The following is a 23,853-nucleotide window of genomic DNA, read 5'->3' as shown; positions in this document are numbered from 1 at the left end:
ATCATCGTCACGTCTTACGTTCATGTAACATTTAAAACATTAATATAATTATTGTATATGTTTTTATACATCTTATTATTCTTTTACAATTTTTATATTGTTATTGCTACATGTTTAGTAGTATTTTTTAAGGAAAGCTTATATCTTTTAACTTTTACACCACATCAAATATTTCGTTACATTTTCTTGACACTAAACTTTTGGGTTCTCATGTTTCAATCAAACAACTTTCACACAGTTATGGTTTTATCTTTAAACATTTGATTTTTAATTATTCTCATCCGTCTTTTTATATATATAACGTTGTTAATATATGACAACTTTGATTATCGTAACGTTTTACGTTCATATAACATTTAAAACATTAATATAGTTATTGTTATGTGTCTATACATGTTATTACTCCTTTTTAAAAAACTTTATTGTTATTACTACATACTCAATTGTCTTCTTTAAAATTTGGATTCAAATATTTGACATAAATTTAGGTTCAAAACTTTATCGTGTAAAATACGTATCCCGCGACAACGCACGGGTAAAAATAACTAGTTCTCAACTAAACCAAAAAATCCACCATACACCGATGGTTTTTTAGTGATTCAAGGCTACTATTGCTCGTAATAATAATAACAATAAGAGAAATTGTCACAAATTGTCCTTGTGGTTTGCTCGATTCGTATTTTCGTCCCTGAACTTTTTTTTATTACTAAGTGTCCCTAGGCTTTTCCATTTAATTGCCGGACGTCCCTGCTACTAACAAGCGTCATTTTTCCTCCGTTAAACCCCTCATGTGCAATGCACATGAGGGTATAATCGTCAATTTCTTGACCACAAAACTATTTGTGATAATGATATAAAAGCATACATATACAAAACACCTTTCTTCTTCTTCCTCCTCCTCCTCTTTCTTTTTCCTTTTCCCAGCCACCACCATCACCATTCACCAAATCTACCAAACATGTTTTTTTCCATCTTTCTAGATCTATAAAAATTCAAATCCAATATCTACGTCAATAATCAATTTCACTTTAAATCAAACAATTAGCCATTTACAAAAATAAGCTTTGCATCATAAGGCATATGCCACAATATAGAACCAAATTCCACAATGCAATAACACGAAATCAAGGCTCAGATAGTCATTAAAGTGTCATCATCGAGCATTAGAAAATTATGGCGTCCAGAAAATGTAGTTAATTTGAGCCATCGTCCCACTTTATTACCGTTTTTGAAAAGCGTAAACACATTACATAATTATAAACTCTTCTGCTCTTTTTAAGAGCGACATACTTAGTTTAATCTACCTTTTCAGTTACTACAAAAAAGCCAACGTTACTGTAAAAAAAAGATCATCAAGTCAACAACTAGATAGTTGCAAAAGATGTTAACATAATAATACTTGGTTGGCTTTTCCTTTATCTTCATTTAATATAGTCCACCTACCATCTCTTAGTTGGTTGTTTATTGTTGTTAAAGAGTAAATCTAAAATCTCAGTGGATAATCCTTCAATTACATAATTAGCATGCTATCTGACATCAATTATTACGGAGAAATTGAATTAGGATGGAGCTGAGGTTTTTTTTTTTTTTTGTTTAGGGTTAGTGAATAATGAGGGAAAATCATGTGTTTATAGAAAAAGTTTTAGAGAAATTGTGATGGTAAGGCTTGATGAATGGTGATGGTGGTGGCTGAGAAAGGAAACAAGAAAGAAGATGAGGAAGAAGAAGAGTATTTTATATAAGTTTTATATCATTTATTACAAATAGTCCCTATGGTTAAGAAATTGACGATTATACACTCATGTGCATTGCACATGAGGGATTTAACGGAGGAAAAATAATGCCTCTTAGTGGCAGGAACATCTGGCAATGAAATGGAAAAGCCCAGAGACACTTAGTGATAAAAAAAAAGTTCAGGGACGAAAATACGAATCGAACAAACCACAGGGACGATTTATGATAATTTCTCTAATAATAATAAACCTTGAATCATATATATCATCATTAAACAAAAAGTTTAACTATAAATTGGGGTGCCAGAGACCTTGGTGATAGTATAGGACCAAGGCGACAAATTTAATAAAAAAAATAGACCCACTAGCAAGCTAGTGTGACGGTCTTTTCCACTCCCCCTCCAAAAATAAGATTAATATCAAGTAGGTCGATGACCCACATATAAGAAGAGATACTACACTTGATCTTAGCTAAAAGGCCGAGAAAGGTATGCTTCTTCCCCTCCCGGCTCGTTTGTTTTATACCCCACTCATCCTCATTCTAATAACAGTTTTTTCTCTTTTCCAGTTCAAATATCACGCCCATAAAACTATCCGTCTATCTATTACTCTTCTTGACCAACCGTTAATATTTATGATAATGAACTTTCACCATATATATGACAAAAGTTCTTATCTAGGACTATTTCTTTTACATAGATACTACGTCCAATGCCTGATCCATTTGTATTTTATAGAAGGTGTGTCGAAAAAATTATATAAACCTATCTACTATACTTTGAATTTACCAAAGGAAAAGACTACTTCCTTTTCTTCTCTGTAGAAGATGATCATGTTGCTCTTGGTGGGTTTATGCCTTTGACCTCAAGATCATATAGAATCTCAACGGATAATTTTAGTTCCTTTGACTAAAATTATGAAGGATGGTTATATCATTGGCATAACTTCCCTCGCATGATTTCTCCCATCTAGATAAAGTAGATAATCAGACACAACCATGGTTTGTTTTACAAACCATGTCTATATCAATATAAATATGGTTATATTGATCAGGTAAGCGAGCATCCTTTAGAGCTCGGACACCACAGCCATCTAACATATGTACAATTATTGTGACAACCGTCATTTGGGAGTATTTTCCCGAAGTACTTATCCGATCGTTTATAGTTCAATCCATTCATCTACGCAACTTATTATTAGAAAATGTATTTTTAGGGCGTGAATGCCATTAGTCTTTAGAGCATTATTAACGCAATGAGTGGACTTATGTTTTATCTGGACTTTATGAGCATTTAGACTTTAGAAAAATTGCACGTGGACTCGAGAATAAGAGGAATACTAGTTATCTTGTGTAAATGCCAAATTAAGTGAAATACTTAAAATTTAATCAATTAAAGATTTAATAAACAAATATGGTCATGTTTATATCCGTTGGAAAGCTATTGAAAAGTTACATTCAACTATGTCGACAAAATAAATTTATGAGTCACGAGTCTTCTTCAATTGTCGGGTCAAACTATTCTAGATGAAAGTCAAAGGTTGGTCAATTAAAGGAAAGGGGTAACAAAACCCCACTAACCCTAACCCTACCTCTCATTTCTCACACACATACAACTCCTTCCCTCTCTTTCTCTCTCAACCGCCCCTCTCCCTCTCTCTCCCTTTCTTGGCCACCACCCACAAACCACCACTAAACCATCATCCGGCCGCCATACAACCACCACCGAACCACCACAAATCATCACCAATCTTCATATTTTCTTCATTTTTCTGTAAGATCTTGGTATTTAAAGGTTTATTCATCATAAAAATCATGTTTTTCTCCTATTTATATATATAACCGCGGCTCTCTCTCTATATATGTGTATAGATCCGACCTTTTTTTACACTCCTATACATATTTCGGATGTGTGTGGGTATATGTATACATAGATCCGAAAATCTTTACTTATATATATAAATCGGTTTATGTATGTATAAAATACATAGATTTGAAAGTTTCTTGGCAAAATTTAGTCAAAATTAGAGTTGTCAAAGTCAAAATTAAGGTTTTTGGTCAAAGTCAAAATTAAGTTTTCTGGTCAAAAGTCAAAACTAGAGTTTTCTTGATCATAGTAAAAGTATAATTGGATCCAAAATGACGTGACATCGGAGTTAATATGGACATTGGACTTAAGTATATATATATATATATACGGATTAATTCAAATGGACAATTATATATATATATACATGGACTAATTTAATAAGAACATATGCATATATATATATACATGATACAAAGATCAATGGACTCGAAAAGACCAAATAAATTATACGTTGGTATAATAAAGAATCAATGACATTGATATTAAAATATGATTTTATTAAAAAAAAGAGTATTTCTTTTGGACAATTTATAAGAACAAATGAGACTATTATTAAATATTATGACGTTGACGAGATATAATGACATTTCCTAAGATACTAGTATAGGACATGGACGTGTACAATTAAATAAGCACTTACTGGGTGACTTGTGGACAATGTAGGACTATTGGACATATGTTGAGCATGTTTCAGGTGTACTGACTGTTCCTGTTCTTGTTCATTGACTTAGGGTACTTATACTTGTGCTGCTTTCAGGTAAGTTTCGTAGCCCCTCTTTTTACAAGTTTTGGGGTGGAAAGTATACTAATTTTTCAAACAGTTTTGTCGATTCTATTTTATGTTCAATATTGAGCATGTGCGTATAGAGTTGCTTTGCCATTTGACGTGTTTGTTCTTGATTGTATGTGTGTGATTATGTGATTGATGGTTGTGCTTAATTGACGTGCTTTTTGTGTGTATTGGAGACTTGAGACTTGAGACTTTGGACTAAGGCAGGTACCATAAGGCCAGACTTTGAGACTTTGACATGCTTGTGATGTGCTAGTACTAAGGCAAGTTGTTTAACCGTAAGGCCACATAGCATTACTAAAGGCAGGTTGTTGAACCAGAAGGCCACACTTTCCGCACTTTGGACTTTATGTGCTTGAGACTTGAGTATCTTGACTTATGGCGTAACTCTGCTCGTTATATATTGAACAACTACCTCTTTTGTACTTAAAGAATCGACATAAAACTTATTTCATTACTTTGCTTTTTGACTAAAACCTACGAACTCACCAACCTTTGTGTTGACACGTTTTAGTATACTTTTCAGGTACTCAGACTATTCAGGGATAAAGACTTGCATGCTAGACTGGACTTCGGAGATTTATGCTCCATTGCTTATTGTCAAACTTTAAGGCTACATGCCTTGGACTATCCCGTTTATGCACTTATTGTATTAAGCTGTTCTAGCATTGTTATGCCTTTGAACTCATGTTTTGAGAATATATTTATTATATTCTATTTCATTTAGCAGTATCTATGTAATTCCATGTCGTGCTGTACTTTTCATGACACCTCATGTTTCCGCCACAATTATTTACGCAAGTGGCACCAATGGAGATCCAAAAGGTGTTATACTGACTCATAAAAATGCCGTAACAATTATAAGTGGCCTTGATCGTTCCATGGATCGAACAATTTGAGGAAAAAGTAATAATTGTTCTTGTTATCATTACCAGCTTGTCCATTAACCTTTTAGTCTCATAGACACATATTTGCTGACTGTGTAACCAAAATAGATGACCGTGTAATTGAAGAATATTTCTTCGATAAAGGTGCTTTCGTTGGGTTCTACCATGGGGTAAATTTCACATCTCATGCGTTATAGTTAATTTTAACGGTTGCTTTGACATTATGTCTTACATTTACCTCATATATGTCGGTTCTTACCTTTTGAAGGATATAAATACGTTAAAGGATAATATGATGGAGGTGAAACCAACTTTCTTGGCTGGAGTACCTCTGTTTTTTAGGCGTGTTGAAAGGACTAGAAGAACTTAAACCGAGGAAGAGGAAAAAAATATACAACTAGTATAACTTATTCTCCTTCTCCAATCCTTCTTTAGTATTCTTCTATTGTGAATCTAATTTAGGGGAGATATTACGAAATGGATCATTAAAAATTATTGACAGGAAGAAACATCTGATAAAGCTGTCACAAGGAGAATATGTTGTACTGGAGCATTTAGAGAAACTCTATGCCATTACTCGATCCCATTGTTGAAGACGTAAACATCTTCCGCTTCCTTTTACTACTCACTACTATACAAAGGTTTAACAACCTTAAATTCAAAATCTTTGTGTTCAGATTTGGGTATACGGGAATAGTTTCAAGTCATCATTGGTGGCGGTAGTTGTGCTAAACCAAGAGCATGCATCAAAATGGGCAGATCATAATGTGTACAAAGTTACCTTCCCCGACTTGTGTACACTCACTCAGTTACATGATTACGTCATCAGTGAACTTAAATCTACAGCAGAAAGAAACAAGGTATCGTTCCTTGGCATTATCGTTTCTTTCTATTTACTGACTTTTCTAGTTATATACAAATTTTAAAACGAATTAGGCAAGTGTGTAATGTATAAATGTGAGAGATTTATTAAGATGCATGAGAAGAATATTATCTTTCATAGATAAATTGTGTCATCGTGAATCAAAGGGTAATATGTGGTGTAACAATTGTGTCACAATTCATATTTCTTTTAGAACAAATTACATAAAGGTTACATTTAACTTAAGTCCATATTAACATTGAAGTATCAAAGTATAATTACAAAACTAATATTGAAATTTATTCATATACACAATCCTTATGACAAAGAGTATGAATAAAGAATTGCCTCTATACAATTCAGACACAGTTAAATACATATTCCAGCCAACACATATAATTCTGACACTATGAAATATTTATAAGCTGCAAAACAGAACCAAGGTGGTTATCTGCTTAACCCATGTTGCATTCTGGCGGATATCCTTGAGGAAACCTTTTAGAATCCGTACAATAGTTATAGATCATATAATTCTTCTGTACCCATTTAATTTTCTCTTGGTCACTACTATCCAACACCTCTGACAACCATGCGGTGTTGCCAGAGGCCGAGCCACTCGCACAAGAGGTTGACGTGCCAGACGTGGCTACACAAGCCTCGGCAGTGAAGTTTTTATATGAAGCAGTGAACGGAGCTTGGCTCCAATCCGTCTTTACTAGCCCGCCTCTTGTAGCCCAATCATCGGCATTCCATAAGCTAGAATGTATCCTCATTGGTTGGTTCTTTGGAAACGGCACTCCTTTTGACTCTTCGTTCTTAAATTCTCGAATTGGTGTGCCATCAACGGAAAATCTAGTAATGTCATTAGTAAAAATTGCAAGTTAGGATCCAATATTTAGTTACATATTATGCAAAGTTCATTTCTAGCAAAAAATTTTGATACCTAAATAATGATATATTTCACAAGTTAAAATGTATTTTCTTTTAGTTAAAAGTTAATTTTATTTTAATCGATAAGCCATATAACTTAAACCCATGGGCGGCCGTGGAGAGGTACAATCCTGACCACGCCCACTAGCCCATTTATCTTTGTTATTAGGGGTTACAAAATTTTCTAATTTTTTTTATATATACGAGCATAGTATCCGCGTAATGCGGCGACAGTAGTGTGGTAGACGGTCTGCTTTATTAAAGATTTTGAGTAGTTACGTAAAGAAAAAAAAACAAACAAAAAGTCCAAGGGCAAATAAGGTATTTCAAAGACAGAAATATTTAATAGAGGAGGGGGATTTGCTTTATTAAAGAGTAGAGATAGAGATAACGGCCTATATGATTTTATTACAGTATTATTATAATTTATCGTTATTATGTTAGTCGTCATTTATAAAAAAAAAAAAAAAAAAAAAAAATAGTTATGTCATATCCAAATTTTTTGAGGCCATGACCTTTGTTTTCCAGACTTGTCTTCGGCACTTGAATCCCCGGACCAGCATCAAGTCAAACCAAACTCATGAACGTTAAAGTTATTACAAATATATAGTGTGAATCACTTACACATGCACAAGTTAAAGTGACATGCGGACACTTACAAAATGAGTTCGGGGTTCCAAAGAATAGAATATGTGTGGAAATCAGCCGTCGGGTCAAACCAAAGATAGAATTGTTGTTCGCGATTGCCTTTGCCTTGAGTAAACACATTCGTATGTAATATGTAAGGGTCTCCACTCAAGTTACCCAAGAACTCAAAGTCGATCTCGTCCCAATTCGTTCCCGTTGAACTCATCTGTAAAACAATCATTATACATGAAATTGAAAAAAAAAAAAACAAAGACTCTTACTAATTAACATGTACTTACATAATATGCCGTGACAGTACCAGCCGAATTTCCAGCTACGAGCTTAAGTTGCATATCAATCTTCGCGAATAAGTATTCGTTTTTCGACTCAAACCCTGAGCCAGAGGATTTGTCTAGAGAAAGAGTCAAGAGATTGCCGTTGTCAAGTATCTTACCACGTCCATCGCCCCAAGTGATATCGAAATCATCATAAAAATTGGCATAGACAAAAGAAGTACATACAAGACATACCAATATGAATAAAGTTGTAATTTTCATAGACAAAAACAAAGCCATAGATTTTTGTTAAAAAAGAATTTTGTTGGTGTTTTCTTGTGACCATTTTCTATATATATAAATATGTATGATATAGATTTTTCCAAGAGAAGGTGCTAGCTAGCTAATGAAAGTTGTTATTAACTAAAACAGCTGGAAAGTGAGATTAATTAATTTTATTTCACAAAGTCTAGAAAATTAAATGGTTTAGTAGAATAGTAAATGGTCAAAGGGTGGATCAACAGTCCTGAACCATATTCACCCACACTAGACACGTTTCCATTGAGACTACCGGACCGGACAAAACCGGGTTAGTAATGCACAATAAGGAAAAAAGGTCAAAAGCATTGAATGGTTCCAAAAAAGTCAAAATGCATTAAGTGGTTCAAGATTCAAGAAGGCGACTTGGAATGGACCGGCCCAGTTGGATCTTTTCCAAACCAGGTCCCTACCAACTAATGTAATGTAAAAGACATGGTTTTGTTGGCCTATCATTTTATCAAAACAAATACAGTATATAAATTATCCACCAGAAGCTAGACCGGGCCCCTCTTCACTTTAGCCCAAGAGTTCTTAGGTGAAACATTGGCATGGTCTTTTCATTTTTGCTCATCGGTAGTCAAGCAACGAGCGATGCCGTCTTCAAGAATGCAATAAAATTTTGGGGCTCGACTCGACTCTTGAGAATAAAAAAATGTCTTCAGTAATATAAAACATAATATCATGACAATGAATGACTTTGATAATTAAAACAAACTATGGCGTTGATAAACTCAAACATGAAATTATAAAAAAAAATAAAAAAATAGATACAATAAAAGCATAAAGAATTTTAAAACTATTTCATGAGATAAAAAATTTTGGGGAGTTTATTAGTTGTTAAAAAAAGATAATACTAATTAATATATTCAAGAATGTTTTAAAGTTGGTTAATCATATTGTCTGGGAGCTAAATTGTAACCACCACGAATAAGTATACGGGATTAATTCGTTATTGATAAAAATGTTTAAAAAATCATATTCATATACAGTGTTCATCTTCACTTGATTGCAACTATGAACTAATCTCTATTAATGTTTTCCTTCTTTGAATCAATGTGAGACAAGGAAACAAGTTTCCTTCTCCCTCTCCTCCTTGGTTTTGGCGTCGACCTAGTGGGACTCGGGTCGACTCATGGTGCTTGATGTCCGATCCCGTTTTTTACCCGATCCGCGATTCCGACTGGCGGATCATTTCCAAATCTATGTTTGGAATATTTTAGTTATCTTCATTTCTAGTGGATTTCTTGTTATTTATATAAAGTTTGACTAAACTCTCCTCGTTCTTTGTGTGTGACCCTAGTGGTTCATGAATATGCATTCGTATAAGTATATTTGACATATTCTCATAATTACAACAATACCTAGTAAGTGTAGTGTGTGATGGTGTTTTTTCTTTTAGTATTTAAATTTATAAAAATGTTATACAAGTAATTATCTCAAACTAAACACACATTTACGGGCAAAGAACCCGATCAAATGTAGTATAGTAAGTGATAAGTACAGGATCGTTCGTATGGACGCTTGCACTACCTAATCTAATAATATGTGTAATTCTAGCGGTTGGTGTGATGAGCGGCAATTATATAGACTTTTGGCGCACTAGTTTTGGCCATTTTATAGTCATTTGAGTGAACTTATGATACTTAATGGCATACATATGTGATTTCAGGTTCATTGCTCGTGGCATAAAGGAAAACCTCAAGAAATGGCGATGAAGGACTTAAAGGAAGATAAAGGATGGTTAGATGAAGATTCGGGTCGAGATTCAAGACTTAAGATGAAGAAACTTGTGTTGACATAAAGCCTATGACCACGTGTTAGTATTTTGGGAATAACTTCTTCATACGAACTCCATTTCTGACGAATAAGCTATCCACGGAAAGGCGAGAATAAGTTATCCACGGAAAGGCGAGAGAAAGATCTACAACTTTCATGTTGCACCTGAAGCCTCCAACGCCACTGGAAGTGATCCTGAAGCTTACCAGCGCCACTAGGGACCTCACCAGTGCCGCTGGGAGTGCATGAGCGCCTCTGGAACCTAGCCAGCGCCGCTGGGACTTATGCCAGCGTCGCTCCCAAATTCGGTCAGATCTGAAACTTCTCAAAAACCTATAAATACCCCTCTAAAACCCTAGGGCCCAACAACACTTCCTCTAGACGACTTGAGGGCCGTTTTTAGGGTATTTTCACTAGATCTAAACCCTCCTAACACCTCCATATCAACCGATAATCAAACATCAATCCTTAAAAACATAATCATCAATCAAGAAGGAGGTGGTGTACGTCGTGAGCGAGAGTCACAGCCGCAACAGTGACGGCCAGTAATTCGACATCAATCAATTCTCTATTTCTCTGTTGGTACATTATGGATTTATATATTATTGATTGTGATTGTTCTTTTATTATGAGTAGCTAAATATTTAATCATCTACTAAGATGACGTGACATGATTATGTGACGGTTGCATGCTAGATACACTTAACGTTTTGTCGTGATCTTAATATATTTAATCCTTGTTCTTTAGTATTGAATTGTTGGTTATGTTTGCATGCTTTTAATGATATTATTTGTGTGTCTTCATGATTTTTATTGTCTAAGGTTTAGATAGTCGGCTTTATGTTATGGACTGGTAAAGAATAATTTAATATTAATAGGATTAAACGTATTAACTATTAACGGATTGGTGATTCGGTAGACAAGATTGTTATTTAAATAGTTAAACAAACTAATTGGTTAGGCAACTATAGGTGGATAGGGTGGTACTCACACTTGTAGCTAATCGGTTAGGGGGTTTGGGTAGGACATACATAATTGTTAGCGGAAAGGGTGGTACCCACGTGACCAAGCCTAGTGACTTATTTAGATCCCAACTATTGTATTGAATAGTGCAACCTGAAACATGTCATGGATCTGATTCGAGGTAGATGACTGTTAATCTTTCTGTTTAAACAACCCTCTTTCGATTAATTCCTCGAAATTACTGACTAGATCTTTTTACTAACTGGTTTCAAAAGCAACGTGGCAACTCGGTTACAAAACCCCCCAACCAATCTTAGAATTACTTAGTCTTACTGTAACAATTGTGATTCTTGACTCTTTGACTATGTGTATATTTGACTAAGTATTAGTTAATCAATATATGTTCTAGTGCAATATGAGGTCCAATTGGGTGCAATGTGTTCATATGGGTCAACTTGTTGTTCGATTCGAGAGTTATGTACTAGTCGAGGTCATTAGTTGGTGCTAATCGATTTCATTTAGATAACCTTTAACTTTAACTAGTAAATGAATATGGACCCATCCAAGATAACCCAACCCTACCCCCACCCATTCATCTTTTCATCCATTCATTCATTTCTCTTATCATTTCTCTCCCACCTCACTAAATACACTCAAACTCACTCCCTCTCTAATTTAATTCACCATCTATGGTTGTTCAAGGCAATTTAATGTAAGAATAATTTACTTCTTCCTCATCTAAACATCATATCAAAAATTTAAAGTTTCAAGGTGCAAGACTAAGTTTCAATTAGGTCAAATTCGGATTTGAGCTATTGTAGAGGTTTTGGTAAGTGAAACTCATCTCATAATCATCATTTTATGTTTATTAACTTGTCTCTAGTTGATTTCTAGTAAATTTGGGTCTCAAACTGAGCCAAGGGTCGAATTAGGGTTTGTAATGGGTTAAAACTAATTTGGAACTAGATTTGATGTTTTGAAATGAAATCTTGGAATGGGTTGTGTTCATTTGAGTTTGTTTATGTCCAAATGTCTGGATTCAAGCTTGAAATCGAGTCCTAGATCCTCCTTGGTCGACTATGGGGTCTAAATGGGTGTTTTGGGGGTGTTTGGCTCGTAAATCTGATGCTGGTGCTGATCTGGGTTGACTGCGACGCAGTTTAATGAAGCTGCGAAGCAGCAGAATTCTCGACATCAAGACTGCGACGCAGTCCACTTGATGCGACACAGTGGGCCCAGTTTCACCTAGTTGATTCCTAGCTTTCTTTCTAATGTCCTAGGATCGTCCCGACCTTTCCGGAATGTACTCTTAAGACTTTATTGGTGCCCTGTACATCACAAACGAGTCGTCCAAAGTTGAGCATCATTTTTGGAACCTAATTCGAGGCATTAACATAAACTACATAAACGTATAACTTTTGTTTGAGGACAAGGCAACCTTGGGACGACTTCAACTTGATTCTAAACTATTATATAACCCCCCTAGTGACCTTGTCGAGTCCCGGAAGCCTTTCCAAGCCATGAGACCTAGCTAAGAACCTAGTTAAAGCTTTGTTTTGGCTAATAATGCATATATTGAATACGTTCTTAGGTTGTGGGTGCGTGGAACAAGTTGATCACTTATAATCTCATCTTAACTTGATATTAGCCTCTTTTGCCGAGCAAGGTGAGTTTTCGTAGCTTTCCCTTACTCTTTTAAGAGTCGGGCTGAAAAGTGTACTTCGTGAGTGATGACATTTGTGATGTACATGTTGTGTGATGGTTTTGTAGACATGCAAATATGTTATTCGTTGTATGGTTACTTGTGTATGTATAATGAGTTTGTTTAGGATAGTTAGGTATATATGAAGGATGATAATGCCTTTGAAAGGTTGGAGATGTGGTGGGAAGGCTGCGGGTGACCCTATATATAAACATTAAGGGCCTTTCAAAAGTAGTATCATACGAAGTATATACACACGGCGTTTGGTTATGTATGGACAATGATGGTCATGGATGATCAATTTATGTGCAATGAATACAAGGAGGGGCATGATGACAATACAAACGGGCATTTTAGTGCTTGATGACATTAAACGGGTACGATACGTACTTGATGACAATTATGGATGACATGAGAACAATTGAGGGACATTGTGTGCAAGTGTTTGACCATTGGTCACGTTAGATACTTAATTGAAGTCTAAATTCTTGTTCTTTATGTTTGTTTATGTGACGGGTGGCATTGGTACGTGTTCTTGTTCCTTCATTCCTACGAACTCACCAAACTAGTGTTGACATTGTTTAGTACACTTTTCAGGTAACCAAGAGAATCCAAGAGCTTGATTTCATTGCTAGGAGTTGGACTATGACCATGGATCCGTGATTCATTACCCGTTGATGGGACCTCGCTTAGGATCATGAGCCATCTTTTGATATTATTTTGTAAACTCTTGATGGTTGTATGCTCCTTATGCTTTTGTGACATTGAAAACTAATTGTTGGGTTCGCGGAATCCTTTTATATTCATATAGTCTCGTTCTACGATAATTCCATCTTGTGTCATGCTTTTCAGTGCACTTCGAGCCTAGCTCGGGGTGTTACACTTACTTAGTTCTTAAACATAGTCCCTGCGAATGAACCTGGTCTTACCTATTAGCTATATTACAAACGAACGGATCCACTGTCCATGAGTGTGTGTTTAGTATGGTATTTCCTTGATTTTATAAATTTAAAACTTGACTGGTCCTAATTATAAACAAACAATACATCATGGTGGTTGTCACGATTTCCTATCAAACTAATAAAAACTGAAAAGTAAACAGAAGCCGCAACCGCTTATTCACTGACAGGCTTAGTCTAACAAAGATTTGAAAAAGCAAATAACAGTAATAAAATTAGAGTACTTGTTTGGCATCTCAGATCTCATGGTACGACCAGATATCATTCTACCTACTTGCTAGACTCTTGAAAACTTAATCACGGCTCAGATTCTCATTATATTCACTTTGCCTAAGTAACTAGTGTTCTCTCTAGACTAACACTACTAGAACAAATTCTCGTTAAATTCATTGTTTAAGATTTAATTACCTAAGTTGTGTTACTAATTCATCTTTTAGTATACCCGGTTCTTAAGCCATGACCAGATAATAGTTCCATCCGGTGACCATAGTGCACGTTTCTATGTCACTGGATCGCGTCTGACATTGTTACGCATCATGTTCAATTTTTCCTAATTACTATGATTCTGGATCCCTCAGTTATAAGTGAATCACCTTTTACATCTAGTTATAGACCGACTAGTGTTTTTCATCTTTATGTATTAATCCTAGTGTATGATTATAGACCGATCATCATAATTAAATCAATACATGAAGATATAGAACTGATAATAATATGAAGAACTAATAAAACATGGATCTACGATAAACAATAAAACACACTCCAACAAATCTAACAAATAAAGTAATATAGATAAACGTTTACATGATCACATAGATCCAAACAAGTATCCAGCCTATTAGCCAACCATATTAAAGGAATAACAAAGTATGAAAAGATGAAAGACATTGTTTACCAACTCAAAGTAAATAAAAGAGAAAGATCTAGGTAGAAGATAAAGATCGAAGGTGTTAGAAGCTCCAAAACCTACTTGGAATCTGCAAAGTCGACCTAGGTTTCGTAGGCGGTGGCTAGGGGTTGCTGAATTGACTCTCTTTTAAGGTTTTGAGGGTTTCTTTGACTATAAATCGGCTGAAAGTAGGTTGCTGAATTGGACCGCTCAGCAGCGCTGGAGATGGGCTCCAGCGGCGCTGGGCCTTGCTTCTAATGGGCCAGTGGCACTGGCAGCTCCTACTGCTCTCCGATTTGCTTCGTTCGACCCTCGAATCACATCCTTGTGTCTTGTAACTTCATAGGCCTCCATGTTGAGCTGTTTGATGTCATTTACCTTCACTCGCATCTTCGTGAACCTGCGTATATATTGAATCCATTAAGTACCAATAGTTCCGGAATATTAACTCATTTTAGACATTGAAATGTGGCCTTTTGATTATCGCTAAATGAACGCTCATTAGTGTGCTAGGTGTACAAGCCATGCATTCATCACATATCACATTACAATTGCCAATACGTACATTTCATAGCATTGCATAACATTTCATAATCACATGATAGCATTACAAGCTACATTACACAATACATAGCCCATATAACTTCCCGCATAATCCTGAGTTACCATAGCATTACAAGATATCATTGGGGACGTTATTATATAAACACTATGTAGATGCAGATTACATTCGTCTTAATGGTATTAATATGTGGGCAATGATAATTCAAGGTTTTGACTGGCCAACTTATGAAAAAAATGGTGTGATTGGCAAATATACCTATACAGATATGCCAGGTGATAAAAAGAAAAAGTAAATTATTGAGGGTAAGGCTCTTTCAACTCTTATTATGGCCCTACCTCAAGAGAGTGGACATTTGTTCAAGAAGTACACAATTTCGAAAGAATTGTGGGACGCCCTTGAAAAGTATTGTGAGGGCAAATTCACTTTAAAGAAGAATCGTATTTAAGCGTCTTAAGCGTCAGCATGAAGCTTTCAATGGTTTGAAAGGGGAAACTCTATATGAGATTATTACCCGATTCAACCATCTGACTACTAAGTTATCACATTTTGAAGTTGTTTACCCCCAGACTGAGTTAGTTGATAATTTTTGGATTCCCTACCAAAACTTTGGACTGAATATGTTCATCTTCTTCAAGATGCTAAGGAGTACATTTCATGAGATTTTGAGACAGTGCTTTGAAAAAACAGAGAAATGAAAAGAATAATCAAGGATATTCATGCAGATTTCACTCAAGATCCGTCTTTGTATCATGCTACTTTAGTTCATTTGGCAAGTACTTGCTCATGGACAAATGCATTCCTAAGTGGTGTACAAGCTTGAAACGACAAGACTCGATAACTTGAAAATACGAAAGTTTTTTTTTTTATACATATGCCCCACTGCCCCACAGTGAGGTCGAGTACTCCCACTGCGCTGCAGTGGGAAACCTCGGACCAAAACTGGAAGAACCCCACTGCGCCGCAGTAGGTTTGACACACTCCCACTGCGCCGCAGTGGGAGGAAAGGAAAGTCTGGCCGTGGGATTCCACTGCGTCGCAGTGGACAAAACCTCCTCCACTGCGTCGCAGTGGCCCATAGTTCAGCAACATCAAAAATGTACTCACTTGAGATTTAACCAAAACCTTCAAACCACAAACAAAATTATAAGCAAGTTACATTCCAGAATTGAAAGTAAGAGAGTTAACCCGAAAACATTCATATTTGTCAAATTCGTTTGGTCCATGAACGACCACACAACCATATGGGTCGATTACCCATTTTGACATCTTACAACCAAACCAACTATCTTTAACAACTCCAAAAGACATGAACATGACCATTTACAAAATATATCAAAATATGACCAATAACAACCAAAATGTACCATGAGCCAAAGTCAAGAGGGACAACTAGGTTTCTAACCAAATTATGCTATTCTTCCGAGAATAGCCAAAGTACCTTCCAACTATCTACAATCCCTAGCAACTTCGTTCTCTATTCTTCAAGACAAGCAAACCTAGTTCCTTCTTCCGGAACCACCTATAATCAAAAAGGTAAACATCTGAAAGGTAAGCGAATGCTTAGTGAATATGCTTGCATAATATCATATAAACGAAGGAGGGCAATGCTCAAGGGACTGTTGCATATGGACTATGGCACCGTCGTGTCATATCCATAATACTCACCCTTAGGCTAGGCATTACATGGATCCATATAAGCAAATGATTACAATCACAACAATTATAACAATAACAAATGCTCCACATGAGCCTATGGCCACCAATTAGGCCTGTAATCAAACTCAACCATAAACATGGGACTTAACGCCAAATCAATTACCACCACGGACTCACTCAACATGATTGGTAATTGACCCGACGAATATACAATATATGCAAGTATACTCACCTCTTTCGTAGAAACAACAAATAATCAAGATAACCGCAAAATCACAATATCAAGCTTTCAACCTATCATATATCATAATGCATACATAAGAAGATGTTCACTTTCCTAGCTATCTCAACATAGCTCAACAACCCTTTCACTAGCATTCTAACCTCTAACCCATTTCACTAAGTCATCGAGTTGCTTATTTAACAAGTCTTTTCATATAAATTCCAAGGTTTCATTATCATCATCATTATTTCAATTACTAATAAAATCACCATTTTTCATAGTTGGAGTTTCACTACCAATATTCTCATTTAAATAAATTTTAACATAAGCAACTCAATAACTAACTCATTATATACAATAATTTGGGGGGATTTCATACATGGACTCATCACTAGCAAAAACCCCCAATTTCATATTCTCAAAAACCCTAATACCTAGTAAAGAAGGGAAATTAGGTTTGGAAGTGATTACCTCAGGGAATACAAGACCAAATCAATACTTGAATTCACAAATTTCTCCTCCCCCTTTTCCTTGAAATAGTCGACCACCACCACCACTAACTAATCCACACCCTAACTTGTAAATTCTTGAATGATATTAGATTATGGTTCTTGATGAATTTTTGATTTGAGATTAGAAGTCAAGTTTGCATGAATTGAGATTGGATTGAAGAATCAAAGAGGATGAAGAAGATATTGGAGTAAGTTAGCTGATGGAAGTGAAGTGGGAAAGTGGCTGGCATTCTAATGTGATGCCACGCCCCTTTTTACTTTTGTGTGTATTTTACCCGTTATCCGTTAAAGTTCCAACTAAATTAACCCCATATCCAACAATAAAAAATTAGGAACTTATTTTAATGTCAAAACTACAAAAAGGGTTATTTTATTACCTTAAAATTATTGGGGTGTTACAAAGCTACACCTATAGTTGATGCAGATGGACTTGCGGGATATGTTGCTTATGAGAATTCTACTACTACTGTCAAGAGCAATTCTCAATCTTTTCATTCCATGCCAATGAGTATGAGTTCTGTAGAAGGAAGAATGAATATATAATTCGCTTTCTGCTCTGCTCACGAAGCATATATCAACAGAAAGGTTAGTGATCCTACATTAATAGATGAAGACTAACTAGATAGATCCTAATGATTTAGAAAAAAAAATGGATTTACAGTGGCAGTTACCTATGCTAACCATTAAACTCAAAAGGTTCATTCAAGAAACTGGTAGATTTTTGGCTCAAAGTACTAACGGTTTTGACAAATCTAAGATGAAATGTTATTCTAATTTAACGAGTCACTTAAACTTGAACACTTATAATTTATAAGTTTGATATTTATTATCATTCTAATATTAAAACCATTCTGAATTAATTATGCATGCTACTTAATAAAATCTATACACAAAACTTTTGAGACTTCTCTAATTCATTTTTTTTATGAGATCGTAGCCGTCATCATCTTAATAATAATAATTTGATGTATAAGTTTGGTTTTTCATTAATAATTGATTGGTGGGTTTTCGTGTTCGCATGATTAGCTAGTTTTGAGAACAATGTTTTATATTATTTAAAGTTTCATTAGTTTATATAGTATGTAAATTAAAATTATTTTGAATCATAATACAAAAATTACTTTTGTAACAACCGTCTTAGAAATATTCTAAATAAGTTCTTTGAAACATACTTTTGCCACTAGAACAGCCAGACAGTTCAATTTGATTAAGTTCTTGACGTGATTTAGACCTAAATTATGTGCTTATATGAAGGTCAATTTGATCTTAAATCTTGATTTATTAGACGAGTTCATGCTTAAGTACGATGAAATATTAAAGTTCGGTTCGTAAATGTTCGTGTTCATAAAATTTCTAGTTCAAAATGTTCGCAAATAGTCCTTGCATTTATTGAGTTCATTTAATATGAGAAAGGTATATAAAGAATGAAATGGAAACCCTTGAGAGGGAACCACTATTCATTCTCTTCTCCATCTTTCTTCTCTCTCTCTAGAAAAACACCTAGTGCAGCCACCTAAAACACACACAAAATTCATCCTTTGATTTTGGGTTGTTAAACCAAAATCGTTTGTACTTTTAGCATCCTTGTGAAAATCAAAACGTATTTCTGGAATTAAATCTCAGGTAACAACAACAAATTATGAGTTTTTGATCAAATTAAAAGTGTACTTTTTCAAGTTCATATTCTTGATGATTTGGTCCAATTTTAATTGAAAATCGTGTTAATGATTAATGGGTTTATGTCTAAATGTGTTTAATAACATTTGTGGGAACAAATTTGGGTCATAACATGCTTTAATCTACAAAACCCATTTTTGAAAGTGAAGGAAAACTTGTTCTTGATGTGCCACAACTTGTTCATGTTATAAATGGTCTTGAAATCGTTAAAAATGTTATTGGCTAGTATTAAGGTGCATATACGTACTAATGCTATGTTCTAACAAGTCCCGGAATCGATCTAGACCTTCGTAATGTGTGATTGTGTTGTTCAGCCCGTTTTGGGCATTGGCACGATCTTGGATGGGACGATCTTGTCCCAAGATCGTCTTAGGCAGCTTACTTGGTACCTCGTACTTGTTCGTTCGATCTTGTGTGGTGTTGTGATGTTGTTGGTACGTTTAATGGGTAACTGATCCTTTGGATCGGTTTTGCTCAAACACTTGTTCATGAAACTAGATGTGATCTTGTTCTTGACCTTGAAATATAGGACGATCTTGTGCTTGTTAAATGGGACGATCTTGACTTGACAACTAAAACAATCTTGACCTAGTTCGAACCCCAAAACGATCCTGAGCATGTACTTAAGATGGTCTTGAGCCTCCTTACTTAAAACGATCTTGTATCTTAACACTTGAAACGATCTTGTGCTCTGTCCACTAAAACGATCTTGTACCCTGTTCAATAAGACGATCTTACTTGGTCTAGTGAGACGATCTTGAACATGAAACACCTAGAACGATCTTGAACTTGTCCAGTGGGACGACCTTGCAACCAAAACCCTGGACACCCTTGTATTCATCAGGAAACAACACGAACTTGTTCTATAACATACCACACTTGATCATTAATCTCTAAACCAGTTCATAACATCATTATCACTCGATCAATCACACCAAAGGCTACTTATTAACATCAAAGCTAGTTCATGAATCGATCTAAAACGATGTACATCGTGCAAACCCTAATTAAGTACACTAAAGACATGTTATATCTTGATTATTAAAGTACAAGTTCTATGAACAACTAAATTGAGTTCTTAAGGCTAAAGTTCATTATTAGAGACACGTTCAACTCACTAACACGATAAGTACTTATGTGTGAGTTCTAAGAAGTTCAGTTCGAGTCCAATTCATGTACTTAAAGTTCATTTAAACTCTTTTGAGTCAAAACGTTCAAAGATCTTCAAATGACCAAATCATTAGATCATCAAGGGCATTTCAGTGATTAATTAATCACTTGACCTAATATATAAACTTATTTACGATCAATGATATGTACTTAGGCTTTCATCAAGACGTGCTTGGATCTTGATAGATATAACTTATCTATCTCTGTGCTTACTACTGTGCTTGTACCAGATCACTGTGAGTTCACTAATCCCCCTTTCGTACATTTTGTTCAAGTTCTTTTATCGGGGACTGAAAAGCATGAAAACTATTTTGTACTTGTACGTATGTTCTTGAACTATCCTACGTACTATATTATGATCTTGAACTACTCATGATATGATTCTTAAAAGGGTATTTAAGTCTTGAATGGTCAGGATCTTAAATACATTTATACTACTGTACTCGATTGTTATCATGTTCTAGTTCGTACATGTACTTGTTCAGTTCTTGTTCACTGTTATCAATTCATATCCCACAGTTCAGGGAATGAACCGTAGGTAATTATGGACAGCGCTATTAGGGTAGGCCCACCCTCATTCTCCGCAGTTCTGGAGGATGCATATTACTTGTTCTTGTTCTAATCTAGACCTTATTTGACGTACTTGAGCTATATGAGCACATCATTACATTACAGTTCAGTTCTGACCAATCGGGTTAGCAGTGATAATTTATATCTCAAGTTCATTATATGTTCTTGTTCTGTTCTTACTATTATGAAGTACTTATGTTCAAAGTGCAGACCTCATGACTTAGTTCTTATTATTAAAAAGTACATTGGTTCAACGTACAAAACTTATGATCTTGTTCTTGTGATCGAGTTCTTATTATACATATATACTTATATGTAAGCTAAACGTACTTTATGTGAATCTCACCAACTACTTTTGTAGTTGACCTTTTGAACTTACATGCTTTCCAGGCTAAGCTAAGTAGACCTTGTTAGCATAGGAGTCTTCCTTTCTAAGCTCATCCTTATGGCGATTGTTCGAGCGTACAAGATCTGGAGCTGTGAAGACTTTCCTTGCTATTTTAGTTCAAGTTCTGGTTCTTAAAGACAATTGTTCTGTCTTATGATTATTGACTATTTTGAGTACATCTCATGTTCTGTAATAACTATCGTACTTGTGTTCTTTGTTAATGTTATTGGCTGTGTTGGAACTTGGACTGTGTGCAATTGTGCTTATCTATGCATCCCGTATATTCCGCTTTAGCGGGGTGTTACAACTTTTGTATCATTTAAAAAGTTTCATTAGAAGGGTTATTGTTTAATGTCTATTACTATTTACAAAAAATGTGAATCATGTTGATGAAAAATAGTTTACAAAGAACTTGAAATAATTGTATTTTTTTACATGTGTACAAATTCACATGTAATTGTACAAATTTAAGTAAAATTAGAAGTGAAAAAATTTATCACAGGCATAGACCTCAAATTTAATTAATATGTATTAAACAAAGATTAAAATAGACGATGAACATGTTGAAACAGTATATATGTGTTATATACTATTAACCACATTTATATTGTTCACATGTGTACACAACCAATGTTCACATATGCATATGATCATTTTTGTTCACATGTATATGCAACCAATGTTCACTAACGATCATATTTATCCACATGTGTATGCAACTAATGTTCACTAAAGATCATATATGTTCACATAAGCAATTTGAAATTAGTATGTAGACGCTAAAAATCTTTGGTGTATAAGAGAATGAATATTGACATCTACATGTCTAAAATCCAAGATGTAGTTAATGTGTCGAAATATAATTTTTTTATAGTTTGTGTATAAGAGAATGAATATTTTTTACATAAAATTTTAACTTGTAAAAAATATAATTTGTCGAAATATACACATGCATGTCATCAAAAAATTTTATTATAAGTGTTCATATGTGTACATTTTATATTCAATATGTTTATATAGTTCATGTTTTTCTATTATTTTTATTGTATAGAATGTTATTATATATGGCAGGCTTGTCATTTAAACTTTTTATTATTATTATTATTTTTATTATTATTATAATAAGTGTTAATGTGTGTTCATATTATAAAAAAACACTTGAAAATATTTTCTTATAATGTAGGAACGTGCATTGGATAGAAAATCAAATATCGAAACAATGCATTTGAATCTTGAACTAATGGGGTAAAAAAAAAAAGAGAAATGCTATATGCACTAACAAATTACAAATGTTTTCTATACTAACTTATGTGGAGGATGAGGTGGTTTTTCCATGTCATTTAATTAATTTAACAATATATACTAACCTAACTCTAGTTAAATTTTTGGAAATTCTTGTATACATTATCGCAGCCTTTTAATCTCCTCTCTTCCTCCGATAGTAAATATGTTTTTCTCTCCCCATAAACAAATCCAAACCAGAATCACCAAATAGGCCAAGAAAACTGAAGATCGTCATATACACAAAGAAGATAAAGGCTACAAGTAAGGACCGTCGATTGTTATGGGTTTCGGTATGATGCCTGATTATTTTCGTTGCAAATCATTTTTCATGTCCTAAGACGATTCAAACATGTATACTACGAGTATATTATATTGAAGTTTGATTAATGGATCAAAGAAATTGTATATAAGTTATAAATTACACCAAGTGTTTGAGGAAATTCCAGTTTATTCGATTGAGTTTTATTAGTTGATTATGACTTTTTTGGATAATTCCATAATATTTTCAGTTGAGTTTTTATAACCATGTGATTTTTTTATATTTTTTTTCAAGTTTATCAAGAAAGTTTGTAACATGAAAAGTACCTGATTAATTCAATGATATTTGAGTGAGTTTTATTACTCCAATGTAGCATAATCTTGTATTTAGTTTTCATATTGATTTGATTGTTTCAGTTCAAAAGTAACTTATAGTTTTGATAATGTTACAATGATGTATTCTAAACGGTCAAGTCTTAAACCTTTGGAATTCAGGTTCGGGTGCTAAGTATCGCTGGCAACCATACGATGGTACATGCTATACCATTCTTGTTTTACTGTTTTATGCAACCTTGTTTTGAGAATCTATAATTGTTGTGCAATTTTGCTACTAGTCGCATAGTATTTAAGGGTTAACAAGTTGAATCTCTTCTAACATTCAATTGAACAAAAAAACAGAGATTGTCAAGATCCAAATTATTTGTGGTTTATCTATGATTAATTGAATTGCAGCATCCATCAGAAAGTTTCATATATCGTCAATTGATAAACTTTTTTTTTGTGATGTGTCCATAGCTAAATACATGAAATGGCCAGCCTTAATATTAAGACTTACAAAACATCATTTACAAATTGTTATCACAAAAACACCTTAGTTAGACCACTCCACAGGCCCCGGTTAAAATTTAACAATGGTTAAAATTTGGGGTGGTAGAAGTTAACGGCGACAATGGAGGAGATAATGGACG

At 34.5% G+C, this 23,853-nt stretch overlaps 1 protein-coding gene and 1 non-coding gene across 2 annotated transcripts; both read right to left on the bottom strand.

Moving 5' to 3' along the window:
- Window positions 1-2,026: 2,026 nt before the first annotated feature.
- Window positions 2,027-2,225, bottom strand: LOC122602440. Its single transcript, XR_006324260.1, has one exon. It is a non-coding gene; the product is annotated as a U2 spliceosomal RNA (small nuclear RNA).
- A 4,190-nt stretch (window positions 2,226-6,415) lies between these two features.
- Window positions 6,416-8,316, bottom strand: LOC122599492 (probable xyloglucan endotransglucosylase/hydrolase protein 23). Its single transcript, XM_043772017.1, has 3 exons — window positions 7,997-8,316; window positions 7,730-7,923; window positions 6,416-6,992 (listed from the first exon to the last, which is right to left on the bottom strand). Exons 1-3 carry the CDS (start codon window positions 8,270-8,272, stop codon window positions 6,596-6,598), a joined length of 867 nt encoding a protein of 288 aa, XP_043627952.1. The 5' UTR covers window positions 8,273-8,316; the 3' UTR covers window positions 6,416-6,595.
- Window positions 8,317-23,853: the final 15,537 nt, after the last annotated feature.

The sequence above is a fragment of the Erigeron canadensis genome, chromosome 5 (assembly GCF_010389155.1).
Source record: "Erigeron canadensis isolate Cc75 chromosome 5, C_canadensis_v1, whole genome shotgun sequence".
NCBI lineage: Eukaryota > Viridiplantae > Streptophyta > Magnoliopsida > Asterales > Asteraceae > Erigeron > Erigeron canadensis.
Note: the sequence above shows the minus strand (reverse complement) of the source record. Positions and strands in the feature narration are given on the sequence as shown.